The 19,172-nt window shown below is 33.8% G+C and overlaps 1 protein-coding gene across 4 annotated transcripts; it reads right to left on the bottom strand.

The window, feature by feature from the left end:
- Positions 1–49: 49 nt before the first annotated feature.
- Positions 50–12,917, bottom strand: LOC110632871 (homeobox-DDT domain protein RLT1). Of its 4 annotated transcripts, none has more exons than XM_058130260.1 (18): positions 12,191–12,917; positions 11,443–11,876; positions 11,149–11,232; positions 8,638–9,015; positions 8,460–8,549; positions 8,215–8,379; positions 7,871–8,093; positions 6,902–7,002; positions 6,306–6,392; positions 6,068–6,220; positions 5,812–5,967; positions 4,893–5,102; positions 4,149–4,820; positions 3,401–3,961; positions 2,234–2,857; positions 2,013–2,117; positions 1,302–1,565; positions 50–1,049 (listed from the first exon to the last, which is right to left on the bottom strand). In XM_058130260.1, exons 1-18 carry the CDS (start codon positions 12,339–12,341, stop codon positions 303–305), a joined length of 5,205 nt encoding a protein of 1,734 aa, XP_057986243.1. In that variant the 5' UTR covers positions 12,342–12,917; the 3' UTR covers positions 50–302. The 4 variants fall into 4 exon arrangements, with proteins under 4 accessions (XP_057986243.1, XP_057986242.1, XP_021636927.2 ...); XM_058130259.1 differs by having other exon boundaries at positions 50–1,052; positions 4,149–4,817; XM_021781235.2 differs by having other exon boundaries at positions 50–1,052; positions 11,149–11,228; positions 11,442–11,876; positions 12,191–12,915.
- Positions 12,918–19,172: the final 6,255 nt, after the last annotated feature.

Genomic DNA, 19,172 nt, shown 5'->3' with positions numbered 1-19,172 from the left:
ATATATATAGAGAGAGAGAGAGAGAGAGAGAGAGAGAGAGAGAGAGAGAGAAGAAAAACTCATTTTTCATGGCGCATCGCTTATAATCAAATCCAATGCTCGTTAACAATAATGGATTAAAACGAGAATCTATTGTATTAGTTGTAAATTCTACCTGATATTGCACCATAAATTGGAAAGGGCAACCTTGTTTCTTTGTTCTCTTAGGCTTAAATTCAGTCGCTGGCTAAGCTGCAAAGGCCAAAAATAATGCAGCTCACGAGCAAATGGCTGCTGGGACTTTCATCAATAGCATACTCTTTTCAGTCACTAATATAGTCATCTGAATCTGCAGTGTCTGTGCCTTCATCATTCTCTATCTTATTTCCTACTCCCTCTGAACCCTCACTTATTTCTACATCTCCCTCGGACTCTTCAGCTCCCATTTCTTCAATGCCATTATCGTCTCCAGAAGCATCTCCATCATCATCACTCACTTCCAATACATTTCTATTCCATCTACTGGAAGCTCCATTAACACTTTGATCCCAGTTTACTTGTTCATATTCATCTGCTTCAACATTATCATCAGATTCTGCTGCTTCCATACTGTTACTATTATCAGCATCATCCACATCCATCCTCACTTTTTCAATGCCCCAATCTTCCTTGCCCAAGTTTCTCAATGATCCACCATAATTCTTCGGGCCAACAGTGTTGGTCATACGACCAATCAATGCCTCCTCAGCTACCATCATTTCTGCTCTCCTCTTCCTAACTGTTCGACGACCCCGACTGGAACCTTGAGTATTTGTCTTTCGTCCTTGTTTTGATCCTAAATTGAATTTCTCAGTTTCCCTAGCATTACGCCTATTTGCATCAGACTTAAGACCAGGTGCTCTTCTTTGCCACTTTGTACCATATCCTTGATCACGGCCTCCCCGCCGGCATTTCTTGCTGTTACGTTTGCTACGCAAGTCCGTTACGTTATCTCCTTTGACATGTTCACTTTGCTTTAGTCGTTTCCGTTCAACCTCTTTGCTCTTGAGAAGAGAGTATCTTGAAGGAAGCTTCTGCATATAAGAGGAACAAATTACCTAACCAATTCAAGAAAATCTCCACAACTGTTCCTAGAAGACATTTTTAGGGAGATAAGCCAACATGCCCACACACAACTTAACCTGTTCAGCCAAGGCACCCCAACCCCATGCTTAAGTACACCAAATTTCCCCCATTATAGGCAGGCTATGAAAAAGATGGTGAAAAGAAAGAAAAGGAAAAAGCAAAAAGGGAAATTTTGAGGGTGAGGTGAAAGAACTGACCATATATACTTTAACTGGCTTGTCTTCACTAGGCTCAACCTTTTCATGCTGAATGTACGTAATTGAACCATCCAGCTCAAAAAGCCTAAGAGCCACAGCAGCAGTGGTTTTTGGTATCCATGGAAGCACAGGAACTGATCTCAGATCAGTAGAACCATATAATGCACTCTGTGCCGAAGTGGAAGAACTCAATAAATCTTTTGTCGTCTCAAAATCAGCAGATAAACAGTCTCGTTTTATGGCACTCTCAAGCACCGTCAATATCTGCAACATAAATTATTAATTAAGGAAAATCATCCCATAATATAGGACAAATTAAGATGCAATGTTAGGCATATTATGCCATACTGACACTGGCTTACCACAAATTGTTATATTGCACATCTGTAGATACAATTCTCCAATTAAAGAAGCAAATAAACACAAAATACATAGAATCCTTGTTTTATGCACTTGTACCATACTACCATGCAAAGACTTCATAATCCTGATATGTGATTTCACAACATTTAACTGGAGTTGATAGAATTATGAAACCAATGCAAGAACAGACGCAGAAAAAGACTAATGCATCTTAGAGATGCAATGCGGCTAAAACATGTAGCAAGGCAACTATGACTACACATTATAAATTTATGTTAAACAACAACAAACAATGATTTTGCTGATAAAAATAGTTCAAATTGGGCAGTAAGAATTAATGTCTAGAACCTGCAAGAGTTCTTCAGTTGACAATGACACGTTCAACTTTGTAGCCCAGGTCTTTCTGTGGTTTTCCATCCAAAATGACTCGAGACCTTCTGGGGGAACAGATACCTGCACGTTCAAATGGACAAATAATAAACGAGTCAAGACGACATAATCGCAAGTACTTGAGATGTCAAATTGTAAGAAAATTATTACTAAACTGCAATATCAAAATGCCATTTCACCTCAATGAAAGCTAACAAAGCTTTAAGTAATCTGATGCCCAGAGGTAGAGAAGCATCACAAATCCTGTGGTTTAGTTTCCTTTTAACTTTACACTGAACCCCATGTTCTGAAAAATTATAACTCTTATTAACAGCATTGAATGTCTGGTGGCAAGAATCACAGTGAGTGTCTTCAGTGAGAAAAGAATCAAAACACCAGTCACAAGTTGTCAATATCTGTGAACACCTTTTCTTCCCATATTTCATGGAACATAAAGTCAAGGAATTGAAGCATTCCTTCCACATCCACTTCTGAAAATCTTGGTACCTTTTCATGGCACCTTTCTTTTCTATTTCATTTCTTCCAAGCTCAATTCTGAAAAAAGAAAATGTATCCAAGGTATCTAAGTTTGAACCACAAACCATACTGCTAGGACTGCTGATGCCAGCAGAGCAATTAGGGCTAGAATCTGCTTCACCAGCTTCATTTTCAGCAGTGGTTCCATTTTGGCATATAATGTCTTCAGATTGCAAATTTCTTCGAACATTCTCTTTAAAAGATTTCTCAATCTTCTGGAACATTATACGCAAATGGGATTCCCTAATTCCACGAGTATCCAAAGATGACAAAAGGGCATCAAAGGCCTACAGATAAATGGAATTGAACATAGTCAATGAACTGTAAAGTATAAGCCACAAAAACACATAATTATATGAACTAGAATGCAAAAAATCATCAAAAGCATTATCATCAGTGAATTCTCAAGAGATAATTTTCCTACATTCATGAACCAAGAAAGAGGAGCCGCTATGATGCAGGGGGAAATGTTGAAGAAAGAGTTTTCCCCTAATGCAAGGAAAACCTCCCTCAAAAAGCCAGCAGAAAACAATCATCATTTAGTAAAAAACTCCATGGCTCAAATAATAAAATAATTATGATTACACCTACAAATTATATATTTTTACTTCTAACAAAAAATTGAAGTTACACCTTCTGATAACCTCATTTGATAAGTCAAAAGTTATCATTGCCCAATTAAAAAGGTAAATAATAGTTGATGAAAATAAGTGAAACTTGTAGCCGTAGATTTGTTCAATTCATTATAGCAGACTTGCAATCAAGATACAAATGATAACTTTAATATCACAGAGGAATGGGAAAACACGCGTGCATTAGAGTTACATTACCCGTTCACAATCAATAAGCCTCCAATTGCCATCATTTAATTCAACAAAGATTCTACCAGAACAAGGATCATTTTTAGAAGCAGATGCTACAAACTGCCAGTATCTATTCCGTCTGCGATCTTGTCCAAGAGGCAAGGACCTGTAAACATATGTCTCTTCTGCTATGTGGCCAATATAAGCTTTCAGTTGTGAGCGTGACCTTTTTGAAGCATACCCATGCTGCTGACTTGCGAAGTTATCCGGATTCATGGAGAGATCTTGAACCATCAAGGTTTTTTCAGTAGGTACACTGTTCAGGTGATTCTGTACATTTCCTGAAGCAAGCAATGGTTTTTGGTCTCCAGTAGTGCTTGGAGATGCCTCCTTATTTTTACTATCAACAAAAGGCAATGGGCTTTGGCTGCCCTCCACTGCAGAAATAGTAACTTGCATTTCAGCTTTGCCCCCGATGGAAGATGGAAAATCTAATGCACTCACAATATCTTCTTTCAAGCGACTTCTATCTGATTGTGCCTCAGCCCACATTTGCTTTTTAAGAGCATTTGCAGCTTCCAAACGATCCTACAAAGCAGATACCACCAATTTTTTATAAACACACATGCTCAGACACAGAGAAGGAAAAGAAAAGGGGTGGGGTGGGGGATGGGGGGGGTGCGGGGGCGAGGGGGGACAAAATTGAGCCCAACTTTCTTCCAATTAAGAGTTATTTGATAATTATAATATATGACTAGTTGGAAAGAACATGTACCTCAAGTACAGAACGAATGGCATTTCCTTCATTTGCAAGGCCAACCAGTGCAACAAGAGCATTAAGACGCTCCTCAACACTTAAATGAGCATATTCCCCTTCTGCAAGTCCTTGAATCCATGATTCACCTGACTTGCTTTCATCAATCTCAATATTTTCCTGATCTATATTTCTTACCCCAACATCTCCATGAGGAACACGTTGCTCAACGCTACTTAGAGTCTTTGCATCCTTTGGACCATTCAGATGGACAGATGAAGATTCTTTGACAGGCTCATTTTGTTCAATTAATGGAATACCATTGCAGATACTATTTTTTCCACTTCCTGAGCAAGTATTTGCTTCACTAGACTTGTCTGCACTTCTGGTAGCACTCAATGGAATAGCTAAATCATCAACTTCAGGGTCCTCATCAACATCACCTTCAGAATCTTCATCTCTTTCAGCATCATCAGCATCTTCTCCACCTAAAAACCCATTTTCAAATACCTGAATTTTCTTTCTGGCAGCTGAAAGTATTGCCTCACCATCAGCTGGATCTTTTCTGTAAGCAGCCCGTACGCAATATGTTGAAGGGGCAATTCTTTCAAAAAGCTTTTGATCCCTAGTCAAGGCAACAGATATAGATGCCTCTGGTGTCTTGCTTGTTGTCAGGTCACGAAGCCCAGACTTCTATATGCAATTAAAAAAAAAAATTAAGTCATAGTGGACTTAAAGGTAAACTTAACAAATAAAAGAACTCACTTGAATCTTGTCTGCAAGTTCTAGCACAGTTAACCCCTTGCTTCCCTCGAGTGAAAGAACATGGAAAGCTGCAAACTTAACCGTTCCAGGTGTCAACCGGTGCCTAGATCTTCGAGGAAGTAATAAGCCCCTCTCTCGCATTAGTGCAAATGCATTTTCAGCTGCTGATCCATTGCGCAGAGTAGAAATTGTATTTTCACAACCTTTAACCTGAAATTACAGAATTGTACAATTAAATCAAAATACAGAATAAAAACTAACTATGGGTCCTCAAAAAAATCTGCACCTAATTGCTCAACAAAGCAACAGAAACTAAAAGAACAACTTAAAGTTCTGTTTATTTGCAAATTTGTCCACTATGAACACAGCAGTTCTATCAAATCAAAATATTTGCAATTTCCAAGACATAATTATGCCTCAAGAGTTAAACCAATAAAGCAATATCTTGTCTATGGAATTCAAGTTGATAATATAACACCAATTTCATCTAGATTATGAATTGTTAGATTAAAACACTGCTGTAAACTAGGACACTCGATTCATGCAACTGACATTCATTTTTATGTGGCTATCTAGCTACACTAAGGTGTAAACGTAACCGTTTTCTTATTCATACCTAACTAGATACCAAAAAGAAGCTGATAAAACTAAAGTAATTGGCAATATCAAAAGATAGATCTTATTAAGCCAAGCTTTAATCATAGCTAATGTTTCTTCTACAATAATTTTTGTTCCTCTCAAATCTCAATCTGCCTAGTTTCAGGCAATTTCCATTGTTACATCTTTATCACCTTAACATTAAGCTCAGAACATGAATTCAGTGAGGTATACATGGTGTTAGTGAAAGAGTAAGGCACACAGAGCGTGTGTGTGAGAGAAAGCCAGATAAGAAAATGCAGAAACGACTTGAAGGGAAAACCTCATCATTATCACCAAAGTATGTCCGTGTTGAATTCCTTTTCTTCAGCCGTGGCCCAAATCCTGCAGACAATGCCAATTGCCGGAATATTTCAGGCCATGTTAATGGATTTAAGTGTCGCTGCCAGTTGCGAATGTCAAAGCCCCACATATATGCCTAATACACAGCAAAAATAAATAAATAAATAAACAAAGAGAGAATAAAAGGCATATTGTGCCAAATCATGTTATTGACATATTAGTGGAGCAGAAATTACCCCTTCAACAATCAGCAGATGTCCACCTTCAGGATTAGCAGAACAATATTGATTTGAGCCCAATCCAGTAGAAGGTGTCCTAGCAACATCTTCAATATCTTTGATTATCAATTTCAGAAGAGCAACATGCACCTCACCCAGCAACCTTGAATCCTAAAATCAAAATAATATGTATATCAATAGGGAGGAAAAAGCAGATGCCAAAAATGAAGCAACAAAAAAAAAAAAGGTAACTCACATAGTCGTGAAAAGCTTGAACAAACTCATCAAGGGTAAAAGGCCATAACCCAAGAACATCAGCAAAAGTAATAACAAATCTCCAAACCTGAAAAAACATGTTGAGATATAAAAAAAGGAGGCACTAAATTAACATTAATAAAATGTCTCTCAAGCACCAATTTTAGGAAAGTGAAAACAAATGACTTAAATTTATAACAACAAAGGAAGGCCACAAATAAGGCCATTTGAGGAACCAGAATTCCATTTGCAGAATTAGACTACTAGATTTACCTAATGAATCAGATACTTGACAAATAACATAATCATGGCTAAAGTTTGAATAGAACAACCTAGCAGGAAAAGCCACTTGCCAAACACATAAACATAAACATGCACAAAAAGAGAGAGAAACTGCTTGAACTAACAAGGCTATTATTCCTCCCAACTGCAGAAATCACCATGCATTAAAAATGAACAAGTGCAGAGCATGCACAATGGAAGGATAGAGTATCAAAATGCACCTAGCATTAACTATCCATCGTAAAAAAGTAAAATAAGATAAAATAAAAAAGCAAACAAGCAAATGAGTGAAATAAAGATGATCTTAGGACATACCATCAGAAGATTCCCAATATTTTCCTCTGAATCAATCCAAGGTTGAATAGCAAATGGTTTTTTCAATTGTACAGACTCTGGTGGGAACATTCTCAAAGAGTCTGTGAAAACAAGAAAAAAAAAAGTTTGGATTCAACTGACCAGGAAAAGAATAAGTAGGGCAAAAAAAATAATGATACGCCAAACAACAATAAAAAGATCTCATTAGCATGAATGGCCAGTAACAACATTAGAAAAAATATAATGCCTAAAATTTGGGAAGCAGACATGCAGTCAACAGGTGCGGAGATAGAAGTTTATATTTGAGGGGCCCAAAAATAAATATTAAAAAGAAATTAAATGAAATCTTAATAAAAATGTAGGGACTGAAATAAAAATATAAAATATTAAGATATCAAAATTAAATAATATAAAATATATGAATGAAATTTATATAAAGTGCAGGGGTCGAAACAAAAATAAAAATATTGGAGGGTCAAAGAACATTTTTTTTAGAAATACACTAAAATTAATAAGTAAATTTTTTTTTTTAGAGGGGGGGGGGGGAGGAGGGGGAGAGTAATTTTTTAAAAAAAATATATTAAAATTTATGGGTAAACTTTTAATTTTAAAAACTTTTGGAGGGACCAAGGCCCCCAAACCTCTACCTAGTTCCCCCCTGGCAGTCAAGATGGAAACATTTGAAATGGAAGTGAATTGGAGACCCATGATAAATTGGTAATTTCATCTTTGTGAGAAGCAAAAATTAACTTTGTATTAGCACCAAACATATGGGCCTAGTTTGTGCCGCTATTAAGTCATTAGAATGTCAGCTACGCATTGGGAATATTTATATAAGCTAGCATGTTAAAATATTTAGCCTAAAGGAGAGCAGAAGCTCCTGCTGTTGTTTAGATAAAAAAAAAATAAATAAATAAATTTTACTATAAGGAGACAATCAAATATTCATTTCCAACAAGTTATCATTACCTCTAAATGAATCGAGGTTTTGCAAAGTTTCATAGTTGAGGTGAACTATTGAGGTTTGCCCCTTGCTTGCAGCAGCTAATTCCATGAGTTCCAGCTGTACATCCTCTATAAGATCCATAGATTCCTTTGCAATTCTGCGAGCAGTTGCCTTCTCAATTGCAGCTTGTCGCTTCACTGCCTCTCTCTCTCTCTGAAGTTCCTCCTTTTGTCTCCTTTTTTCAGCCTTTAATTCAAAATAAACAAAAAGAAAGAAGATACAGTTGAGACAATCTTGATCTGAAAATCAAAACATCAGCCATAAAACTAGGATAGCTCAAAGCTAAAAAATGGAATCCCATACTCACTCTTAAGTACTCTTTCTGTAAAAACTTTTCCCTTCGCTCCAGTTCACGTTTTTGCTCACGCAGCGATCTCTCCTCCTCCCGCTGCCTTTCACGCATCAACCTTTCTTCTTCCTTCCGTCTTTCACGCTCATGCCTTTCCATTTCTTTCCTCATTCGCTCTTCACTCTGAGATCACAAGGTTCAAATATTAGTGTCAGATAGAATCGATTGCATTGATCAACATCTCATGACTGATAAGACAATACCTTCCGCCTCAGTTGATCCTGTTTCTCAAGCTCTTTGCGGATCTGATTTTCATGAGCTTCAACTTCCCTCGCAATTCTAGCTTCATCATTCTACAATAATCAACCACACATAATTATCAGTCCATTAGAAAAAGAAGAAGAAATAGCCTACAAAACACTTTTGAATAGTTCAGGATACCTTGCGTTTCTTTCCAATCCGCAAATCTGTATCAGTATGGAAGACTTGAGCATTAGGAAAAATATCTGCATTTTCTGATCCCGCAATTGGGTGAGCAATAGACTGAGCACTTATTCTATTGTTTGTAAAGAAGTCATGATGCACAGGATAGTCATCATCCCTGTGAAGTGATGTAAAGATTTGTCCCCTCTTGTCTTGTTGAGACAAATGGCGAGCACCTTGAACCTTGGCCAATGGTTCATCTTCATGCACAAATGATGTTTTTCCCCTCGAAATATCAACTGGAGGATCACGATAAGGAGATTGAGCTACTTGCCCATATGCATCAGATCTAATACTGGAGTCCTGGAGAAAGTCATGAAAAGCCCTTGCAGAGGCCTGGGATAGAATTTTTACAACTGTGAGAATTTAACAATATAAACCAGGCAATATACTATATGTAACTGGATATTTGATGTTGACTTGGAAATGCATACATTAGATCAGACTAAGAAAACTAATATCATAAAAAAAAAATTATGTAAATGCATTATGAGCATGAATTCCTTGTTCTTTGGAGAACCTTAGCACATTAATACAAACATTCAGGAAAAAAGGAACTTAAACATATAGTGGAACATTTACGATGATAATTCCAGCTAAATATGTAAGCAAAACTTCTTCCTAAATCATTTCTTTCGACCAGATGGCCTCTTGGATTCATTATTCATGTTTAAAAGAAGAGGATAAAACATGATTCTTGCCCAAAATCCAATAAGGAGCTACTTGCACCTAATTACTCAAACCAGAAAATATATAAACACAGGAGAACATATCTAAACCATGCCAATTGACATCAGGATATACTCCATATTGGATTAGGAAACAAAAGGCAGCATGATACCCTTGTTCAGTCAACTCCTATAAAAAGTGATGTCTTATTCAACAGCAAGTTCAGAGGAGAAGACCTCAGTGGCCAACAAAGATTGAAGAGTTGGGAATGAAGGCATACGTCATGGTTTTCTAAATTACCAATACATAACATGTCAGCTATTGAGTAATGGGATTTCAGCCTACCTACGGATTCAATATTTTCTTGTTTATCACTCTCTGCTTATGGAATCATCCTCAATCAGTCTGAATTGGCCAAAACAGCAGATATGGAAGTTATTAATGTAATTGCTGTAACAGCCATTATAACTAAAACAGCTGTAAAACATGGATTTTCTGCCATAAAATCTCATTTCTTACCTACCCAGATCCCATAAACATTTTCTTTGAATTCAACCTTTTAGAAATTATATTGACATCAACTTTATTTTGCATTGATATGCTCAATTCCAAGTTTTGCTCCAAAAGCTTTTTGCAAAATAAGGTATTCTTATCATCTTTTTATTTTATGTTAGCAATAATTTGTTTTAAACAACTTTAAATTGTTAGGTGCACAAGATCAATGTTATGGAGCAATTTGCTTGCATCTACAAGATTATGATGCATATTTAGTTAAATTATTGTTTTACTATTGATTCAAGTCATTTTGCTAGTTTTTAAAAAATTTCAAAGTAATTCCAACCAATAGAATCCTGTATGGTCCAACAACACAACCACCACTTTGACAAATTACCATTAATTCAAACCTTTAGTGTAACACAAGAATGTTATCAAATCAACCCTCTCTCTATGTCTATCTATCAACAACTTTTCTTATCTCTTATTATTGCTATGATCTGCACATTCCAGCAGCTTATACTTGTTTCTGCAACTTGCCCAGCCTTTAAAACTCAACCATTTGAACCATGCCACAAGTCCATAAATACTTCAATACCATAATCCCAAATTAACTACATACCAGCACCATAAAGGTTCTAGCACGCAGATAACTCAAACTTCCCACACCAGAATCCAACATCAGCAGGCAAGATAAATAGTCAATTATCTATGATATAGTTCAATTTTAGAATCCAGTCTAGAAACATACAACAAGTCAAACATAGCAATGGAGAGAAAACTAGCCTTAAGAACTTACGGGACATGACAAGCCTTGACTTGAATGATAGTAAACTTGACCAGAAGAAAATATTTTGCAGATGTTTTCTTTAGCTTCAGGTTGCCACCTAGCTTTAGCTATTTTAACAGAATATTAATATTTTCTTAATTGGTAATTGCGAGTTGTCATTCTCATGATGGGCTTATCTATTAGCACTAAGATAAAGAAGGACAAGGTGCATGTCCAGACAAATAATATCAGCAGAAAATTTTGAAACACCAAGGACTTGAAACTGGGAAAAGAAAAAAAAAAAAAAAAAAAACACTAACACCACATACCATGATGAATAGATGCTAAAAAGGAAAGGGGAAAAAAAAAACTAACACCACATACTACAATGAATGGATGCTAAAGGCTCATCAAGCATTTAAACCATATTGTAGTTCCGTAGCTGCATGGAAATATCACAAATCTGACGCATAAATGTGCATGCCAATATGATCAATATAATACGAAGACTCATATAAAGAATTTGAGAAACCAACTTTGCTGGATTTTGCATCATGTCGCTCATATACTTTTCCATCATAAGAATGCATTGACCGCTTCTGGTGCTCCACCATTGCTACCGCACATGGAATACCAAAAAAAAAAAAAAAACTTAGCGAATGCAATACTAAAATAAAAAATTAGGAGGCATAACAATTTTAAACAAGAAAAGTAGAGTCCTGATTCACAATGTCTTTATTTACAAGATCTCATTTCAACATTAACCATATACACAATATCTGGGCAATTAGAAGCACAGTACTACAGAAACTTGTCAAGCTGCTCATACCTATAGGTGCCCCAAACGCATCAGGCGGCAATGGATCAAACTCCATCCCAAGAATTGGCCCGTCCTCCCTCAATGGCTCCCCCAGCTGTGCTTCCACGCACGCAATAGCTCTAAGCTCCATAACTGACTGTGGTGATGACTCATAGAACCTCCTCATCATTGACACATCATCCAAAGACGCCTTCCTTGGCTCCATAAATGGGCTAGAGCCTGAACCTGACCCAGACCCATAATCACTTCCAGGCTCAGTCCCCACTGCCCTCATCTCCTCCACAGGAGACTCCATCAAAGGCACTGCCTTACGGGGTTTCTTAGCAGGAGTCTCCTTTTTGTCCTTTAATCTCCTGTGACAAAACCACATCTGCAATTGCCTATCAGAAAGACCTAACTTCTGTGATAATTCTGCCCGCATAGCCTCTGATGGGTATGTCTCCACTGTTAAATCATGAACAAAGCACCAAAATCAACAAACTAAACAAAAATATTCAACTTGTAAACATGTAAATACATAAAGCATCAAGTTTACCTCTATAAGCATCAAAATTCATTCACTTCACAAAAATTCAACACAATGAACACACACCCCAAAAAAACCGCAAAAATCAACATTGGCATATAATAACAATACACATATCAAAAAATACACCCAAAAACAAAAGGAAAGAAAAACAAAGGGATCAAAAACATAAGAAATCACAAAATTTAAAAAGAAAAAAAAAAAGTAGTTATTAAGAAGGAAGTGCACAGACAAGTATAAGCCTTTTCGAGAACTTCAAGTTGGAAGGGAGTCTTCATCTGGCGTTTAGGCCTGCTCTGGCCTTCATTAGAATTACCAACGTTGTTGTTGCTATTGTCGTTGCCGTCTGTATTCTGATAGTCCCCTTCAGAATTCGCCTCCATTGAAGCGATCTCGATCTCAGAATCCAAAAATCGAAAGAATTAGGGTTACCAAAACACAACCAAAAAGAGAAAGACACTAGAGAGAGAGAGAGAAAGACGGGTAAAAATAAAATAAACGGTGAAATTGCAATTTGTTTGGCTTTCCACTTTCTATTAAGAACTAAATATCGTGATAATCAAGGAAGAGAAAGATCGATTGAATTAACACTTTATTTATTTTCTTTTTCTCGTTATTAATAATAAAAAAAAAAAGAAGAAGAAATCAAGAACAACAAAAGACCAACAGCAGCTGCAGTAGTAGTTTTTGTTGGGGTTTCCATTTTTAATTATAATTATTAATTTTGTTTTGTGATAAATAGAAAAAAAACACGAAATTAAATTCTTTTTTGGTTTTATTTAGATCATTATTTGCTTTTCTTGTGTGGTGATTGGTGAAGTTTGTCAACTTGTCAATGTATTTAAAAAAAAAAAATGAAAAATGAAAATTGATGAAGGTAGCTTTTGTGGGGAATAAATGGCTGGGTTCTTGTTTGTTTGTAGCTTGTAGACTAGAACATGGCTGTTTTCCGAGGATTCGACCCTATGGGATCTTCGTCTTCCACAATCGTGGGAGGACTTTCGGTTTGTGTTGTTGGACGGCCCCATATCTCTCCTCCGCCTTTCACTTTGGGCTCTATTGCTTACTCGCTCTTCCCCTTTGCAAATTGGGCTTTCTGGCCCAATAAAGGATTTCAAATTTAACCCAAAAAAAAAACTAGATTCTAGATTAATTAAAATAGAAAATTAATTTATTTTTATATAACTTTTTTATCATAAAAATTTAAATATTATAAAATGAGTCCTAATAATAACTAGATTACAATTAAATATTATTAATTTTTATTAGGATAAATTTATAATTATATTACATCGTTTGCAATTTTTATGTTATATATATATAATTAATATTTTTAAATGATTAAAAATAATTATTAAATATAATTATTTTTTTACAAAAATTTGATAGAGTGATATATTAAATTTATTAAATAAGTTTGATTAAATATTTGATTAATTATATTTTATATATTTCATATTAAATTTATTAAATATTTCATTAAGAATATAGGCATCGACAAATTTATCACGTGTATTAATATAAAAAAAATTAATATTTTATATTAAATATTTTCTTAAAATATATTTATAATAATTATATTTTAAATATTAAAATTTTAAAAATAGAAAACAATAATATATAATCAACTTTCAATATTTATAAATATGTTTGTATTTCATGATTTTTAAAATTTAAAATTTTAATTATATATTTCAAATATTATATTTATAAATATATAAATATTTCTTTGAGAGAAATAGTTGGCTTGCTTCTACACCATGATTAATTGTGGTACAAAATTTTATCATTAAAATCTTAGTGAAATTTCTATTCAAAAGTAAATATTAGTGAATTTTAATTTATTAAAATTACTTTGATTCTTGAAATGTGTTGCTATGTGAGTTTAAATTTATAACACATATTACCACATTTTTTAAATAAATTTACTAAAATTATATAAATAATATAGTTTTATGTTTAAATTTGATAATAATTAATATTTTTTTAAATTAAAATAAAAAATTTCAAAAGATTTTTAAAAGGCTAATAAATTTCCAATTATAGTCAATAATTCAAACTGTGATATATATCTAAATATTGTATACTCGAGAAAAATGCTTCATATTAATAATTTGAAGTTAAATTTGCTACTGCACAATTAGCCATAATTAATTAATTAGTGCTATGATTAAAAATGTTAAGCATCTTCATAAAATAATATTTACAATAATAAAATATTGAAATCACAAAATAGAAAAATAATAATAATATATGATTAATTTTCAATATTTAAATACAATTAATATAATTAGATTTTCAATGTCATAATTAATTATAAATAAACATTAATTTTTAAATTAAGAATATATATATATATATATATATATATATATATATATATATATATTAATTGGTCAAATCAAAATAAAGAAAAAACTCAAAATTTCTTAAAAAATATAATAATATATTTATAATTTAAAATTTTATTAGGTGTTCCAAGAGCATATTTCTTTTACAATCTTCCTACTCTTTCTTTCACAATCTTCCTTACAACTTTTAGGAATTGCATTGTGAAATTTTTGAATTGTCCTTTGTTATTTTATATGTATATATAGATTCTATATGTACATATTTCCATGGTCATCTTTAGATGCGTCTATCTTAATTATGAGAGGTAGCTTAGATCAATAGCAGGATCAGCCACAAGGGTTACTGAGGCATTTTCATACCCTTATACTCAACCAAAGCTTTTTTGGAAGCAAGCTTGGCAACTTTAGTAACACAAAACATCAGAACCACTGCACATAACCAAAAAGGATGATTAAGCATTTCAAATGTTCAAAATTTTGATAAACTAATGATAAGTTACAGCAGGCTTAATTGCATTAACCGTCCTTAAACTTAAGGGGTCTTTTCATTTTCATCCATAAATTTCAATTTCTTAAAATAAAATCACTCAACTTAAGTTTTATTTCAAAAAAAGTCACTTTGACTTGCAATGGCAGGTTTGTAAGTTAAAAATAATTAAAATTACTCTTTTATCCTTCTCTTTTAATAAGAATAAAAATATTATTTTGTCTCTTTTTAATTTTCTGTCCAGTTGTCTCCCTCCCAGCTCTCTCCTACATGACCTTCGTCCCCCTCCTCTTCTTCCTCCTATATCTACCTCTTAAAATGATATGGACTTGAGGATGTGAGAAGTTTTTTTTTTCTCTCTCTCTCTCTCTCTCTCTGAAAAGGATGTGAGAAGCTGAAGGAAGAGTTGATGAAATTGTGAGGGGCAAGAATGGAGGTTAATGGCCAATTTGATGGAACGGTGCTTATTAAGGAAGAAGGAAGAAACGACATCAGGGAAAGGCGAGAGATTTAGCTAAACGCATAATAAATTCTTGGAAAGCAGTTGAAGATATTGGAACAGATGCAAACGTGACCCATCTTCTCTTTGTAACTCTCTTTCTCTCTCTACTGTAACTCTCGTTCTCCATCTACTGTAGTTCTTCTTCTTCTCTATACTTCTTTTTTGCAATTCTTGTTCATATACAATAAGTTTGTATCTGTGTGTTGTTTTTCCTTCTCTTTTGCTCGGTAGATCTCTAAAAGTTGAAACTTTTTGGTATGGGTTTTGGTGTTTATTTTGTTTTATGATGTGGGTTTTGGGATTAAACCAACAATTTTTCAGTTTTTTGTTAGACCTAATCTATTTGATTTCTTCTCATTATTTTCTCAACAATTTTTTTCACTCAACATTGAAAATTTTCTAGTAAAGCCTTTCCCCACCTGTAATCAATGGTGAGATCTAGGTAGTTCAATTGATGATTCTGTTAGATAATAAGATTCAAATTGATTTTTAGTCTACTTGTTTTCTTTAGTATCAAATTTGATTACTCTAATATGCTTTTCTAGTAGAATTGTGTATCAATTTCAATTGAAAATCGTTCAAGGTTAAGTTAAAATTATGTAGATTTTTATGAAGTTATGTTTGTAATAAAGATTTTTAATTGAATTATTGTGTCCAATAAAATTGTTGTAAGTTATCAAATTTTGAAATTTTGTGTTCATAAATACATTATGTAGTAAATGAAAAGTGGATAGTTAAATTGTGTTGAATGATCATGTAGGCCTTCTCTGGTTCTTCCTTTATGTTATATTTTTAATACTTCTACGTTTGCTTATGTTCACAGGTTTGAAAATACGAAGGATGCAATGAGACTGATTAAGGAGTTGAAGTTTGAGAGTTCAAGGCCATTTGAGATCCCTACAGGTTAAAGATGATGATGTTTAATGAGATGGGATTTTGTGGTGACATGGATTTCTTTTCTGCTCCTCTTGGGGAAGATGTGGCTAGTCCACAAATTGAGCTAGAGCCTACTGTGGAGGATGATTATAGCGATGAGGAGACTGTTTCTTTTGAGAGATGGACAAAATAGTAATTTTATTTTTTTTAACTAGTAAACCTGCTACTGCAGGTAAGAATGACTTTTCTTAAAATAAAACTTAAGTTGAGCGATTTTATTTTAAGAAAATGAAGTTTAGAGATGAAAATAAAAAGACCTCCTATGTTCAAGGATGATTGGTGCAATTAACCCAGTTACAGCACCAATCTTCAATTAGCGATCCTCAAAAGGAAAAATTGAAAAACTTCATTTATTAATTAGGTGTAGATTCTGTAAATGAAACACCATAGTCCATTTTTCCTATTCAATTTCTCCCAATACAATTGCTTTAACACATGAATTTCCAAATTGATATTATGTTCAAAAGGTACCACCCTCACACTAAAAATTTTGTTACAAAGATAAATTAACTTACTATATAAAGGAAAATAAAAGTACAGGACATTTCAATTGTGACAAATTCTTAATCAGAAACTTACTGGGAAAATGAGAGTTATATGGTAACCCTGTTATTCCATGTAGGATTAATACATATAATGGTAGACCAATTAAAAATTAACATGCTATGGGACCAACTCATACTTATTTGTATAATTTTAATTGGCTTTCCATTCCATGTAGGTCATCCTACATGAATTCACTGCTATATTATATAATTTTTCCCAACACGTGAAATGTTTGTGCACATGCCCCAAAGGTGTTGACCATGTCAACTTCCATTTAGCTCACTTCAATTTATGGATATGTAATGAAAATCACTCCAATCTCTTTGAATGCTAAAAAGTCAAAACCCAACTCAAATGGTCAAAGAACTAAACTTAATAATAAACTTGGATTACTTGTAATTGGCACTTAACAATCAGCAACATTTTCAGAGAATAAGCTAAAAAAGATTCCAATGGCTATTGAAACCCCCTTCTCGCCTCCTCTTTATCTCTGTCCCTCTCTCCAAATAACAACAGAGAGAAAAGCAAAAGAAAAAAAAAATACCCCTATAGCAATCAGAAAAAAAAGAGAAGTGTAATATATTTTACAACTTACCAGATACAACAAGCTTCAATATGATGCACAACTGCATTAAATGAGTAAAAATGCATCAAGAATTAGAAAAATGGCAACAAAATTTGTGCCATAGAGATGTATGCATAAGAAAGTAGCTAAAATATCAATAGAAACCTTAAACATACAAGAGTCTAATAAGGTCCTTACCCAATGAGTAGTTGAAAACTCACTCCATCCATCAGTCACATTAGAAAGATCTCTCAGAGTTGTTCCAACATATACATTAGCAAGAGTTATTGGTTATAAAGAAGATGTAAAGTTAGATACATCTGCACAGCTGAACCTCATAAGAAGCACTTTTTTCTGATAAGGTTAAAAAATTCTAATTTCAATATATTTCAAGGTTCATTTAGGCAAGATCTAGAATGACAATGTAATGTAGTGCATATAATAATAGATTTTTGTTTAGATTTGAATCAACATAAAGAAAATAGTGAGTGTTTAAGTTGTTTGGTCCATAAAATTTGAATTACTTTAAGCTTGCAAAAGGCAACATGCATAAAATGGATTAAGAGTGAATTGTCTTCAAGTAATTTCAATTCTAAATTCTTAAACACATAGCTGAATCATATTCATAATGTCACAATTACAAAGCATTCCTTTTACATATTTAAAATTGACATTTGCTTAAGACAATAGAAAGAGACACACATGCACACAACACCAAACAATCATCATCCGAGCACCACATGCCCAGATCAAGGTTCTGAAGCATGATTCAAGTTTTACGTGGCCTAGACGACAACCATATATGAACCTGCTTAACTCCACCTCAAAATAACCAATCCAAATCCATAAATTAATCTAAAACATAGTTTCCAACTCTGAAATCTAGAGTTTTTATTCACTCATGGCGATATTTACAAGTGAAAATGATAAAGAAAAAGAAAGAAACATGAAAATAAACTAAAAATAGAAAAACCCAAGTGGAAGAATCCAAGATTTTCAGGATTCTACAACTCCAAACGTCTTAGCAGCCACTTTTCCCTGAGAAATTAATGGCGTCTTCCCTTCTTTCCTTTTCTTTCTTGTGTTTTTTCTTTCTTTCTTCCTTTTTAGGGCAAAAACTAGATAATAATGCTTTTATATAGTCCAAAAAATTATCCTAAAGTAGGTCTAAAAATGGATAAGGAAAAATGAATGGATAGGAGATGGTTATAGAAAATTCCAGGTTAGCAAATGATTTCGCATTCTAGAGTGTCTGCTGACAAAGTTGCTTAACTTGAAGCAACATTTCAAGCAAGATTCCAGGCACTGCACTGCTTAGCGACATAGGGTTAAGCAGGTTCTTCAGCAAATCTCGCTAGGTTCTTCTTCTTCAGTGCAAATCTGCTGCACTTGACTTTCAGCTTGACCTAAGTTGCACCGCAATATGCCATAAGCAACTTCTAGAGCAAATCTTGGTAAGCTTTGATTTCAAAATTTAATTTCTTCAACTTTTTCCCATTATTTAAACTTCCAAATTTCTCTAAATTATCTCCTAATACATTATTGGCTTTCAATTTACCACAAAAACCTATTAAAAATATCAAAATTATAAATATCAAATATCAAGTAACTAAAATTAACAATTTAACTAAAATAAAGACTAAAAACATAAAAACACTTAAATAATAAGAGCAAAATAGATGCAAAACTACTCTAAAATGCCTATATGAAATGAGTGTAATAAATTCCTCCAAAATCAAACATTTGCTTATCCTCAAGCAAATTAAAAATAATTTATGCAATAGGGGTACCTTCCCTAGATTCGTGAAAACTACTTATCCAAGCTCT

Source organism: Hevea brasiliensis, chromosome 11, assembly GCF_030052815.1.
Source record: "Hevea brasiliensis isolate MT/VB/25A 57/8 chromosome 11, ASM3005281v1, whole genome shotgun sequence".
Lineage (NCBI taxonomy): Eukaryota > Viridiplantae > Streptophyta > Magnoliopsida > Malpighiales > Euphorbiaceae > Hevea > Hevea brasiliensis.
The sequence above is the reverse complement of the archived record's forward strand: the minus strand, read 5'-3'. Positions and strand labels throughout refer to the sequence as shown.

What these genes read in the sequence shown, in the direction of transcription:
- LOC110632871 (XM_058130258.1), bottom strand. Translation starts at nt 12,341, where the DNA reads ATGGAGGCGAATTCTGAAGGGGACTATCAGAATACAGACGGCAACGAC. An exon ending in AGGATCAACTGAGGCGGAAG is followed by an intron (nt 8,380 to 8,459) that starts GTATTGTCTTAT and finishes TTGTGATCTCAG; the next exon opens with AGTGAAGAGCGAATGAGGAA. An exon ending in AGCCAGTTAAAGTATATATG is followed by an intron (nt 1,053 to 1,301) that starts GTCAGTTCTTTC and finishes TCTTATATGCAG; the next exon opens with AAGCTTCCTTCAAGATACTC.